Source organism: Phocoena phocoena, chromosome 3 (genome assembly GCF_963924675.1).
Source record: "Phocoena phocoena chromosome 3, mPhoPho1.1, whole genome shotgun sequence".
NCBI lineage: Eukaryota > Metazoa > Chordata > Mammalia > Artiodactyla > Phocoenidae > Phocoena > Phocoena phocoena.
This window is the reverse complement of record NC_089221.1, coordinates 120,565,417-120,578,733: the sequence shown is the minus strand read 5'-3', so window position 1 is coordinate 120,578,733 and position 13,317 is coordinate 120,565,417. Positions and strand designations below refer to the sequence as shown.

Sequence of the window (13,317 nt, the reverse complement as noted above, 5' to 3'; positions counted from 1 at the left end):
AGAATAAGATTTAAATGTACAATTTGAACTAAGCTACAATTTCTCAAAACACTGAAATAAAAAACCACCACACTGCATGCTTCTATAAGTTGTCATATAAAATATCAGAATACTGGGGAAACTAGCCTTTGTCAAGAGCTACTACATGCTAGTCTCTGATATACATTCTTCTACTCAAAGAGCTTATTTTGGACCCTCATATTAAAACCACCTTCAAGTAGGACCAAGATTATTAACCTTATGTCCACTTACACTACACAGTTCTAGTTTGTTATTTAATCATATATTAGCTATTAGGTAGCACATATCATGCAGTTGATAATGTAGCTCTACTTGTAGAAAAATTTAAAGAAAGGCTTTAAAAAATCAGAGTTTTTGTGTATATGTGGTTTTAGTGTGAAAGCCTCACTTTTGTTTTTAATTATTCCAGTATATATAAAACTTTTATTTGGAGTAGGTATGTGTGTGTCCCAGAAGTATTTGGTGGGCAATAATACTTAATAATACTTAGTACTTGGGCATGAAACACATGGCTGAACTACATTGCTCTTCTTTGTTTTTCTTTAAACAATCTTTAAAAATGTTCCCTTGTTCATCGGAGTGTTTCCCCTAAGCAGTTTCACGATAACCTTCTCAGAGTAATTTTGCAGAAGCAGTCAGAGCCCAGTGCTCTCCATAAATGTAATTTAGTACCACAAGTGCTGTATTTTGATACTGTTGCTCCATACCAAGTGACTCTCAAGATTTAGTTTAAGGCAACCTCCTTCACTGCTTAAAGTGCCTGGCATTTGAGTACAGTAAGTTTTTTAATGGTGATCCTAAATGTTTTTTCATTTTAAGGTGTATTGTAATTATTCCTAATTATAGTTTTATTTTTGTCATGAGGGTCAAGTGGAACTTATAGGCAAGGAGGCTTATGGTATCATATTTCATAACTAATATTTTTAAGCTAAGTTTTAAGCTAAGTAAGATTTCTTTACTTTTCTTAAGAATGAAATGGAGCTATCACAGACTCGTGAACACTTCTGTAGAGATCATATATTGACTGCTAATGTCCTGTATGCTCCAAGGGGTCAGGAACTTAGAGAAAAATCTTATTAACTAAATTGTGATTAAGAATAGTGATTGCTTAACTAATTCAATTAATGACTCCTTGCCACAGTTCTGTGAAAATAGTACATAGTCAGCACAACACACTTGGTTGGGCTCAATAGGCCTTTCTGAGCTTGAAGCATCAGTTCTTAGATAAGCAGTAAGAAATTAAACTGATTAGAAGATGATTTTTAAATTTTTTTCCTTTGATCTTTATTTTTTTACGATTTTTTATTGAAGTATAGTTGAATTAACAAATGTTGTTGAATTACAATGTTGTGGTAATTACTGCTGTACAGCAGAGTGACTCAGTTAGTTATACATATATATGCATTCTTTTCATATTCTTTTCCGTCATACTTTATCACAGGATATTGAATATAGTTCCCTGCGCTATAAGTTAGGGCCTTGTTATTTATCCATTCTTTATGTACCAGTTCACATCTGCTAATCCCAAATTCCCAATCCAGCCCTCCCCCACCACACTCTCCCTTGGCAGCCACCAGTCTATTCTGTGTGTCTGTGAGTCTGTTTCTGTTTTGTAGATAGGTTCGTGTCCTAGTTCAGATTCCACATATAAGTGTTATCATATGGTATTTGTATGCTAATCTCTAGTTGCATCCATGTTGCTGCAAATGGCATTACTTTGGGGGTTTTCTTAATGTCTGAGTAGTACTCCACTGTGTACATGTACCACATCTTCTTTATCCATTCATCTGTCGATGGAGACTTAGGTTGTTATTGTGAACAGTGCTTCTGTGAACATAGGGATGCATGTATCTTCTTGAATTATAGTTCTGTGTGGATATATGCCCAGGAGTGGGATTGCTGGATCATCTGGCAACTCTATTTTTAGTTTTCTGAGGAACCTCCATACTGTTTTCCACAGTGGTTATACCAACTTAAATTCCCACCAACAGTGCAGGAGGGTTCCCTTTTCTCCACACCCTCTCCAGCACTTCTTATTTGTAGACTTCTTAATGATGGCCATTCTGACTGGCATGAGGTGGTACCTCATTGTAGTTTTAATTTGCATTTCTCTAATAATTAGCAACGTTGAGCATCTTTTCATGTGCCTATTGGCCATCTGTATTTCTCTGGAGAAATGTCTACTTAGGTCTTCTGCCTATTTTTCGAATGGGTTGTTTCTTTCCTGTTGTCGAGTTGTATGAGCTGTTTGTGTATTAAGCCCTTGTCAGTCACATCATTTACAAATATTTTCTCCCAGTCTGTAGATTTGTCTTTTCCTTTTTTAATGGTTTCCTTTGCTGTGCAAAAGCTTGTAAGTTTGATTAGGTCTCATTTGTTTATTTTGGTTTTCATTTCTATTGCCTTGGGAGACAGACTTAAGAAAACATTGGTACGATTTATATCAGAATGTTTTGCCTATGTTCTCTTCTAGGAGTTTTTATGGTGAGAAGACTTTAAAATCCTCCAGTTCGGCATTGTCCTTTCTTCTTTGTTTTAATGTGGAGTGTAGGAACACATATTCTAGACAAATGTAAAGTTATGGTTAACTGAAGTTTTTACTGTACTGTTTCAGTGTATTGACTGGGGATATGCATGTTCTTGTTTACTTTGTCAACAACAAAGTACATTCCACGATTTGGAGATCTGGGTGTCAGTGAGATACCTTTGGTTGTTTAAAGGGTTTCCTTATGTGTAGGAGCTCTTCCTTTTTTAAAACTTCATCACTCCTCTGTAGACTTGGACTATGTGAATTCAAAATATTCCACAACTGTATTTTACCACCAGTTGTGGCAATGATCATTCTTATACAGCGCTTAACGTGTGCCAAGAACTGTTTTACGCATTTTATATATTTTAACTGACTTAGTTATCAACGGACCCTGTGAGGTAGGTACTAATATTATCCTCATTTTACAGAAGAGGAAACTAAGGCCCAGGGAATAACTTGCACAGATACCCAACTGCTCAGTGGCAGAGCCAGGATTATATTCAAACATGCTGGTTTCATATTTAGGCTCTCTCCACTACTACAGCATACTGTATCTTCAATAGAGCGTGGTAAAATAAATTAGAACAGATCTATCGTGATCCTGTTTCTCTGTTTTGAAAGGTTAACTAAAAATTCTTAAATGTCTCAGCACAATACGAAATGGGACCATTCTCTTCAGTGTAGACAGCAGGGTTTTTTTCCTTTCTAACGCTGTACATTGAGATACATAGTTCTCGCCACCACATCTGTCCTCCACAAACTAGGTACTTCGGCATTTTAGGGACAGAGGATCTAATAATTATTTTAAATGTGATTAGCATTTACTTTTCCCTTAGCAAAATGGTTCGCACACCTGACAACTGAGATAGGTACATTTCTTCTTTCATACAAATTACATTCCTTGCCCTTCCTTGGAGTTCTGAGTGCTTTCTCTTTAGGAATACTAAAATTCTTTTCTTGCCTGATATTTTTATTTTTCACTAGAACGAGTAAATTCAAGAGTGAATACTAAAAAATCTATAGAATCCATGCTGTAATTTGACTATACTGTTCCAAACTAAGTCAAAAATAAAAGATGGTTTTAGTTACTTTATATATAGTACATGAAAATGGATACTTTAGGCTTATAGAGTCATGAATATAAATCTCTCATAAAAGGGAAATTATCCACTGGTAATGTATGTAAAGAAATTTAAAGTTTTTCTCTTCATCTCCACAAAGGTTTTTAAGTCCCATATAGTATCCATTATATAAAGGTAAAAAGTGGATTCTTCTGCTGTTAGAACTAATACTGTTTTTAGTGTGTGATCTCCTATGTCATCTTACTGTCTTGATAAGAAGGGGACTTTGTGCAAGCGTATAACAGTCTTCATTACATATACCCATAAGCCACAGTTACTAGTCTGGGATTACAAACTGAGATTCTTTCTTTCAGTTGATAATAAAAGTAATTTGCCTTGTATAACTAATGACAGTTTTTACTTTGGAGAGAAACTGAAACAGAAATTACTTTATGGAAGAATCTAGGTGAGTGATTTGTTTATATTGTTTTAACATAGTGTTTGTTGTAAGACACTTGATATAAAGTATAACTATAATGAAGAATGGCTTATCTGTAGAGGAAATTAATAAATGAACAGGTTCCTCTTGATCCTTTGCTTTCAGGCAAAAATGTGTTTTTCTCTTATCATGATTGCTAAATAAAAGATTTCTCCTCTTTCAAATTAAATAGTTGCAGAAATTAAAATACCTCTTTAATGAACTGTGCTGCCCAGATTTTCCCATTACAGCTGATTTCTGTGTATTTTTTTTTTAATATACCCACAGCTCGTAAAACAAAGAAAAAGATAAAAGGAATTCAGCAGGCCACTACAGGAGTCTCACAAGAAACTTCTGAAAATTCTGCTAACAAAACAATAGTCCCTGCAACGTTACCGCAACTCACCCCTACCCTGGTGTCACTGCTGGAGGTCATTGAGCCGGAGGTGGTATATGCGGGCTACGACAGCTCCATTCCAGATACAACTTGGCGGATCATGACTACACTCAACATGTTAGGTGGGCGGCAGGTGATCGCAGCGGTGAAATGGGCGAAGGCGATACCAGGTAAGGTGCAAAGATAATGCAACTAAGGCACAAGTCTTAGAATCTTTTAAATAAAACATTCGGGCTTTCTATCACCCTGGTCCCACGGCCTCCTGCCATCCCCACTCCATCAAGGGGGGAAAAGGTATAAATATCAGGGGACATTTTTTTTTTAACTTAAATTCACTGAATGAGTATCATCCCGGGACAGGACTCTTGGCTTTCTAATTTACTATTTAGTATAGGATTTTACTATTTAGTCCATATTTACTCACATAGGCAAAAGGTGACAAAAATTGGCAACTCTTAAGTTTTCTTACATTGAATGCTATTAAAAAGTACTGAGGGCTTTGGTCTTAACATATCAGATGACAAAGGAATACTGTGCCCACATTGTGCTTCATTTCCTCTATCTGTTAAGAGTCCTCCAAAACTGTCTTTGGCAGTTCCCAGAGAGGGATGATCTTCTCTTTGGCAACTAGAATGTTTCCTCATACCTTTATTCCTCTTAATTCAGGATTCAGGAACTTACACCTGGATGACCAAATGACCCTACTGCAATATTCATGGATGTTCCTCATGTCATTCGCCCTGGGGTGGAGATCATACAGACAATCAAGTTCAAACTTGCTGTGTTTTGCTCCTGATCTGATTATTAATGAGTAAGTCATTTGTGAGTCATTTTCCTTCAGGACTGAATCAATCCTACCAGGTATCTTGGAACTGGGTAAACTTGAAATAGAGTTTATCAATGCTTAAGGCAGGCCAAGTGTCATGCAGAGCAAATTACACGTGGCATTATTACTGTAATTTAAGGATATTTTTTTTAAATAGCGAGCATCGCTTTGGGTCAGTAAAGTCTACAGCAAGTAAAAAGGAATCTTACTGTGGCCTTGTTTTAATTATGTAACCCTATTTCAGAAAGGAAACAGATGCAGTGGTTGCATTGCATGATGCAATTCATACTGATCTTGCTTTCAGCAGGGACAATTACAGATGGGGATGACACGTATGGACCCAGAGACAAGAGGTATCACTCAATGTCTGTGACTCGGAAAGAACATGGGAACAAGATTTTATTTTTAAATTTGGGAGAGAAGAACCACACTTTAGTCCTCTAGGCCTGTGAAATACTTCAGATATCCATTCCCCCGTACCCACTGCAGTTGTTTTCTAACTAGTTTTCCGCCTCCAGTTTATCCTCCATCATGCTAAGCTTTTCTTCCTAATGCAGTTTGATCGTATAATGTATCACCCCGACACACAGGTGTCTTCAGTGAGCACTCAGTGCATACTCAGCATGGTTTCTGGCCTCATCTTTTTTATCTCTCGTTGTTCTCCTTCACGTACTCTTTGTTCCCACTCAGCGCGATCTGTTCTTCCAACACACCCCTAGCTCATGATGTTCATACCACCATGTAAAACCTCTCTGCTGTACATCCCTAGCTCTTACCACTTTCTACCTTTTATTACTACCTTTTTGTACTCACAGCCTATTTCCTTTATTAGAATGCAAACAGGAGAGTCACACACTCACATATACCTACCCATTGGTCTGGGCACAGTGAAAACTGAAGGAGATTTGTGTTCATGTGAAAAAAGATAGAGATGTTAGAATTGTGAGCTCTGGGTGCTACTAAGAATTCCCAAAAAATTAATGAAATCTTAAACCACATTATTAGAATAATAGTCTCGTTGTACTCCATGTGAGTTAACCCATCATTAGTAGTTTGTGTTCAGGATGCCATATTAAAAGTAACAGTGACTGTAAATATGCCCAGAGTGGCAAGGAGTTTGGAAACTAACATCAGCTGATGAACAGAGGATGAGTGGAGGAAGGAGAAAAGGACACTGGAGAACGCTGAGGACAGCCTAAAAAGACATCCTGTGAAGAGAAAGCAAACATATTGTTTTATCTGTTGGGTATGCCAGGCACAAAAAGAAAAGGTAGAAGTTACAGAAGAGCATCTATTTGAGCTGAGCTGAGTGTGAAATGGGAGGGGGCTTGCCTGATGTAGTAAGCTCGAATTATTGTATCTATTTTAGTAGAGACTGGATGATGGCTAGCTCTAAATATTTTAAAAGAGGCTGAATTATTGAGTTAGGCTTGGTGTGGTTGCTCTGTTGGTAATACTTATTTTCCAGCACAGTATTCATTGAATCATATTTGAGTACTTACCAAGTGCCAGACACTATTTGAGAGCTTGAGCTATAAGAGATGAGGCCCCTGCTCACATACTGATGAGGAAAATCAAATAAATGACCAAAATTATTTCAGAGAGCCATGACAGAATAGTGTGGGGGGAGGGGAGAAGGGTATAGGCTACTTTAGATTTGGGGACCACAGAAGGCCTCTCTAAAGAGCTGAGTGCTAAAATAGTACAAAGAACAAGCTTATAGGAAAGGTAGGGCATCTCAGGCAGAAAAGATGAGTACAAAGGCTGGAAACAACCTTGGCATGTGTAAGGAACTGAGAGAAAGCCACTGAGGATGTTCTATGAGTTTAGAGAAGTGGACAGGGACCAAGTCAAGCAGCATCTTGTAGGCCATGAAATAGAGTTTAGATTTTATTCTCAGAGCATGAAGAAGCCAGTGCGCGGGGGAGGGGGGTTTCAAACAGGGGAACATCAAATACGTACCACACTCCTAATTTGTGCCTGGTACAGTATTAGCAGAGAACAAGACAAACAAAGTTCCTGACCTTTATGGCTTACACTCTAGTTGAGGAGACACACAGATAACCATCAAATAAATAATCTCAGACTGTGATGGAGTTTTTACTAGAGAGAGGCCTTCTTCAGATAGGGTGGCTAGTATTTGAGCTGAGTGAGACCTGAAGGAGAAGACCAGTCTTCATAGTGAGAAGAGACATGACAAGAGGCATGTGAAATACGTACTGTAATCACACTCTTTGTACTCCAAGAAGGGGCCACAGCTCTGCCGTCAGCTGGCAGGCACTGCCATGTGGTTCACCAGACCAGATCTCCACACATACCCTTAGGTATCTACTTTAAAGAAAGAAGTCACCTTGACTATCTGTTGCCAAAAAAAAAGACTGCTCAAAACCACTGCATCACAATTTGACAAGATTTTAAGTTGTCTGATCAAATCTAACTGATAAAAATATGTAGCTTATATGTCTATTCAAAGACATTTGAAATTCTTTGAAATTTCTTAGTACTTGCTCCTCATTTCAGAATCTGACCATGCTTGCTTAGAAAGTTAAAAACGTGTTGACTGGGCTTCCCTGGCGATCCAGTGGTTAAGACTTCGCCTTCCAATGCACGGGGTGTAGGTTCGATCCCTGGTTGGGGAGCTAAGATCCCACATGCCTCGCAGCCAAAAATCCAAAACATGATCAATGTTGTAACAAATTCAAATAAAGAGTTTAAAAATGGTCCACGTCAGACAAAAAAATCTTTAAACCAAAACAACGTGTTGACTATATTTACTCTTCTTAGTCACTTGCAATTTGAAGTCATTTAATTGGGATTAAAACTGTGAACAGGTTTATATGAAACACCAGCATATCCTCTTTTAATCTAATTCAGAGTTTTTTATTTGGGGGGGGCACTCAAATTTAGACTTAAACAGTTATAGCATAACCTTATAGCATAACCTGGTATTTCTTACATAAAGTAGGAGTTAACACATTTTTTCTCAGTGTTCAACTTTATTGGAGGATAAATGGCTTACAGAAACAATAGCTTTTAAGTGGGCATTCTTATTTCCCATTCTTGTGTCCTTATGCTGTTGTGATAATAATCATCTTTTTAAGTCCAAGATCACTTTCTGTTAGAAAATTAAAAAAAAAAAAAAGCTCCTGAAGTATTTTTAAAAGCATGAATGAGGCTCAGTTTCAGGCTCTTAGTGTCACTCTTTGAAAATCATAGATGTGATACTAACTGTTGAGAATCCTAATTGAGAATTCATCTGGGGTACCTTTAGTTGGAAGAATATTCAGTTTCATAATGTCAGTCAGAGGCAGATTTGGGGTATCAGAGTCAAGTTCTAATTCTGACTCTCTACATAACTGTAAACAGTATCACATACAGTTGTCTTTAGAATGGAATGCTGTGAAAGAAAATACCGTTTTGTTTTCAAGTGGGTAGGATTTAAAACTGTGTTGTCTAACTGGACATATTCAAATACTACCATAAAACCTTTATTTAAATGAATAACTGGTAATAAATTCTGTAGAAATAAATTATAAAATATTTAAATAAAACAAATGTAGAAAAATAATTTCTCCACTATATTAAGTTTTCCAAAATTCTAATCCAGAGAGAATTAGCATTAATTGCAATAGTTAGATGAGTTCATGGCTTTGCAAAATAGAACAAAAAAGTACTTCTTTGGGGAACAAGAATTATTTCTTCCTAACTAACTCAAACACTGATATTTGTCTTTCACAGGCAGAGAATGGCTTTACCCTGCATGTATGACCAATGTAAACATATGCTCTATGTTTCCTCTGAGTTAAACAGACTTCAGGTATCTTACGAAGAGTATCTCTGTATGAAAACCTTACTGCTTCTCTCTTCAGGTTGGTAGAACACCTACTCTCTTCTAATATTCACCTGAATATTCAAAAGCATAAAATATAGAAGTCTAGAAACAAAGGTTTATTTGTATGTATACAAAGCACCAATAATTATACCAAGTCTACTATTTCCTGCTAGTCAGGTACCTTAGATTTTCATAAATGTAAATTTTAGAAAGGTACAGCCAGTGATACCAAGATTCATAAGATAGATAGGTATCATGGAGAAATGGAGAGGTATATGAATCACATGGCAAGGAGGAGGAGGTCTCTACCGATCTGTAATATCTACAGCCTTCTTCCTTCCTGCAACCTTTGACAATGCCACTACAGAAGACACAGAGAAGGAATGCCAACAAGAATGATTTTCGTTTCTCTACTACACTGCTATTTGGTGACAAATTTTAGTTATACAATGAGTACTACTGTGTATAAGAAATTACGGATGAGACCTAATAAAACTTAAAAGCTTCTGCACAGCAAAGGAAGCCATAAACAAAACGAAAAGACAACCCCCAGAATGGGAGAAAATATTTGCAAACAAAGTGACCAACAAGGGATTAATCTCTAAAAATACACAAACAGTTAATGCAGCTCAATATCAAACACACAAACAACCCAATCAAAAATGGGCAGAAGATCTAAATAGACATTTCTCCAAAGAAATACTGACAAAGAAATGGCCAAGAGTCACATGAAAAGCTGCTCAACACCACTGATTATTAGAGAAATGCAAATCAAAACTACAATGAGGTATCACCTCACACCAGTCAGAATGGCCAGCATCAAAACGTCTACAAACAGTAAATGCTGGAGAGGGTGTGAAGAAAAGGGAACCCTCTTGCACTGTTGGTGGGAATGTAAATTGATACACCCACTATGGAGGACAGTATAAAAAGTTTCTTGAAAAACTAAAAATAGAGCTACCATATGATCCAGCAATCCCGCTCCAGGACATATATCTGTAGAAAACCATAATCCGAAAAGATTACACACACCCCAGTGTTCGCTGCAGCACTATTTACAATAGCCAAGACATGGAAGCCACCTAAATGTCCATCGACAGAGGAATGGATAAAGAAGATGTGGTAATACACAATAGAGTATTAGCCATAAAAAAGAACAAAATAATGTCATTTGCAGCAACATGGATGGACCTAGAGATTGTCATACTGAGTGAAGTCAGTCAGACAGAGAAAGACAAATATCATATGATATTGCTTATATGTGAAATCTTTAAAACAAATGATACAAATGAACTTATTTACAAAACAGAAATAGAGTCACAGATGTAGAAAAACTTATGGTTGCCAAGGGGGAAGCAGGGGGAGGGATAAATTGGGAGATTGGAATTGACATATACACACTACTATATATAAAATAGAAAACTAATAAGAACCTACCATATAGCACAGGGAACTCTACTCGATACTCTGTAATGGCCTATAGAGGACAAGAATCTAAAAAGAGTGGGTATATGTACATATACAATATAACTGATTCACTTTGCTGTACAGCAGAAACTAACACAACATTGTCAATCAACTCTACTCCAATAAAAATTAGTTTAAAAAAAGAAATATGGGAGAAACAGATATAACCTACAAAAGGTGCGCTTGATTACTATTAGAAGGTTGGTTAATGCAGCACTGGAGCTGGACTGCTGGACAGAGGTATTCTATCTAGAGTTTATAGAACAATCTTGAGAGTTTAGATGAAGTTATTGGTATATGAACTTCAGTGAGACTACTTTCAGCTAGCAAAGGCATACTAGAAAACTTCTGAAAAATAGAGTATCTTGTCTATCTTAGTAAAAATATGGCATTTTCAACAAAAAGAAGCCTTCATTCCATTAGTAACTGTGGTTTCAAAGTTGCTGAATAACTGTAAGCTATGGATGCTGCACATGACTGTATCTATTTAAGCTTTTCCAAAGCACACATCAATATTAATGCCTTCATACTATCTTCATTTTATAAAACGTTATTTAATGTCACTAGAGTTAAGGAATATTAATATTTCAAAGTAAGAAAAATACTAATTTTTAAGGTTATCTGTAGCAGTACTCTTGTTAAAGAGGTAAGCTTGAGGAAACAGTTAAATTTCTGATCATGAGTCATTTTGATTGGTAATATCCAGGTACAGGTCAGTGCTAAGATACTAACCTTACTGGTAAAAAGTGATGCTTTAAGTTTTATTATACATTCCAGACTCACTGAGCTGTATGTTTTTGTTTTTTTTTCATTGTAGATGATAAGAAAAAGTAAATTGAACCAGTATGTATCACTGGTTCTTTAAAAAAAAAAAAAAATCAGAAGAATGAAAATACATACCTTAAGATATAATTAGACTTCTACTCTGATAGAACACTGATAGGTATCCTTACCTCCTGCTACAAAACGCTGGACTAAAACTTTGTGCAGGCAGGTACTGAAAGAGGTAAGCTGCACTCCGAAGCTAGCTTTCTCTTAGAGGATATTTGCAAAGCCTGGTAAACTAGTATACTTAGTAAGTTTAAAGACAAGTGCAACTGTAAAAACAAAACAAAACAAAAAAACAATGATGGCTCTGAAGGCAGATTAGACACATCTGAAGAGACTTTAATCTGAAATACGTATCTGACGAAATTAGCCAGAATACAATTTTTAAGATCCATATATATATGTGTGTATACATGTATTCATATTTATATATGTGTGTGTTATGTATGTATGTAGATGAACAACGATAAGAGGCATGATTGAGGGAGGAGGTCTAAAACAGTGCTTCACAACTCTTTTCGTGTCATAATGAACATAAAAAATAGCATTCATACATAGCACAACGAGGTAAAGGAATAAGGCTACTTGCAGCCAGTGGCAACCAGCATAACAGACATTATCAACACATTTATAACCCATTCATAGCACACCAGTTGAAGAAAGCTCTGGTCTTATTATAATCATCAGAGATCCAAAATGAAAGGTGAAAAGATATAATGGCTGAAAACTTTCCAGGACAGCAGCAATTGAAGAAAGTGGAGTAAGTTTTTTCAGAAAGCTAAGGAAAAAAAAACTGAAAAGTGAGGGTGGCTTTCCAGTTTCAGCTCTCACAATTAAACAGCTTGGCAGTTATCACTCCCATCCTCACAAATAAGTAAAAGCTGAGCAAACTGACAGTCAATGACTGTTTTTTAGATCCATCAGTGAAGTAAGGTCACAGGGCAAACCACTACCTGAAAATCTGGAGAAACAGGCAAATACAGAGAAGCTCAGCCAAGATCAGCTTTCTGGAAACAGAAGGTACGGGGAGCCAGTAACATAGGAACACTTACAGTATTTTTGATGAATTTCTGGAGGTCAAGTGAGGAATAGCTGGCATGTTAAAAACTCTGGGGACCCAGTCTTAGGGGGGTTGTCCCCCACAGTTTTCTGGGGTTTACCTCCAGAATCCCCAGCAGGTTTTCAAGGTGAAGATCAGAGAAAGATTCCCTCATGTTTCTGACCTGGAGAAAAGGGGCAAATAGATAATTCCAGCCCCCTTTACCTTCGTGTCTCATGTAAGGGAGGAGAAGAAGGAGGGAAGAAGAGGTTCAGAAGCACGTCTAAAGGTCAGAGCCTAGGGACTCAGGCCTACTATAATAAATTTAAAAAAAGGAAAAACCTGAGATTTAACCATAAAAGTATAAAATACTCCACATCCCCAACACCTTACAACCATATTAACAGAGTTCCAGTGTAATACAGAATTACAGCTGGGAGAGCTACAGAACACAGCTATTTAGAGAAGGTGTTCTTAGGGAAACTCTAAGACAAAAGGGGAAAAAAATAAGAACAAGGAAATTAGAGGAAACTGAAACCTCTTAACACCTATAGCTTCAGAAAGCCTTAAACACAACCTGCTCCTAGCCAGATTAAAAGCCTAATTAATTACCTCAGTTCTGATATGTCATAGAACTTTCAATTTAAAACTACAGTCTGGAGAGAAAAGCATCAAAACCAGACTCAGACATGACACACATGTTATAATTATCAGATCGGGAATTTAAAATAACAATTAATATATTAAGGGCTCTAATGGAAAAAGTAAACATATAAGAATATATGAGTTTTGTAAGCAGAGAGGTAGAAACTCTAAGAAAGAATCAAAACAAAATGCT

The 13,317-nt window shown here is 36.7% G+C and overlaps 1 protein-coding gene across 2 annotated transcripts in view; it reads left to right on the top strand.

The window, feature by feature from the left end:
* Positions 1 to 13,317, top strand: part of NR3C1 (nuclear receptor subfamily 3 group C member 1) — a 126,905-nt gene that overhangs the window by 105,560 nt on the left and 8,028 nt on the right. For both annotated transcript variants that reach the window (XM_065874167.1, XM_065874166.1), the window contains 3 exons: positions 4,379 to 4,657; positions 5,154 to 5,298; positions 9,052 to 9,182. In XM_065874167.1, coding sequence (XP_065730239.1) covers positions 4,379 to 4,657; positions 5,154 to 5,298; positions 9,052 to 9,182 — 555 coding nt within the window. The remainder of the gene's footprint in view (positions 1 to 4,378; positions 4,658 to 5,153; positions 5,299 to 9,051; positions 9,183 to 13,317) is intronic.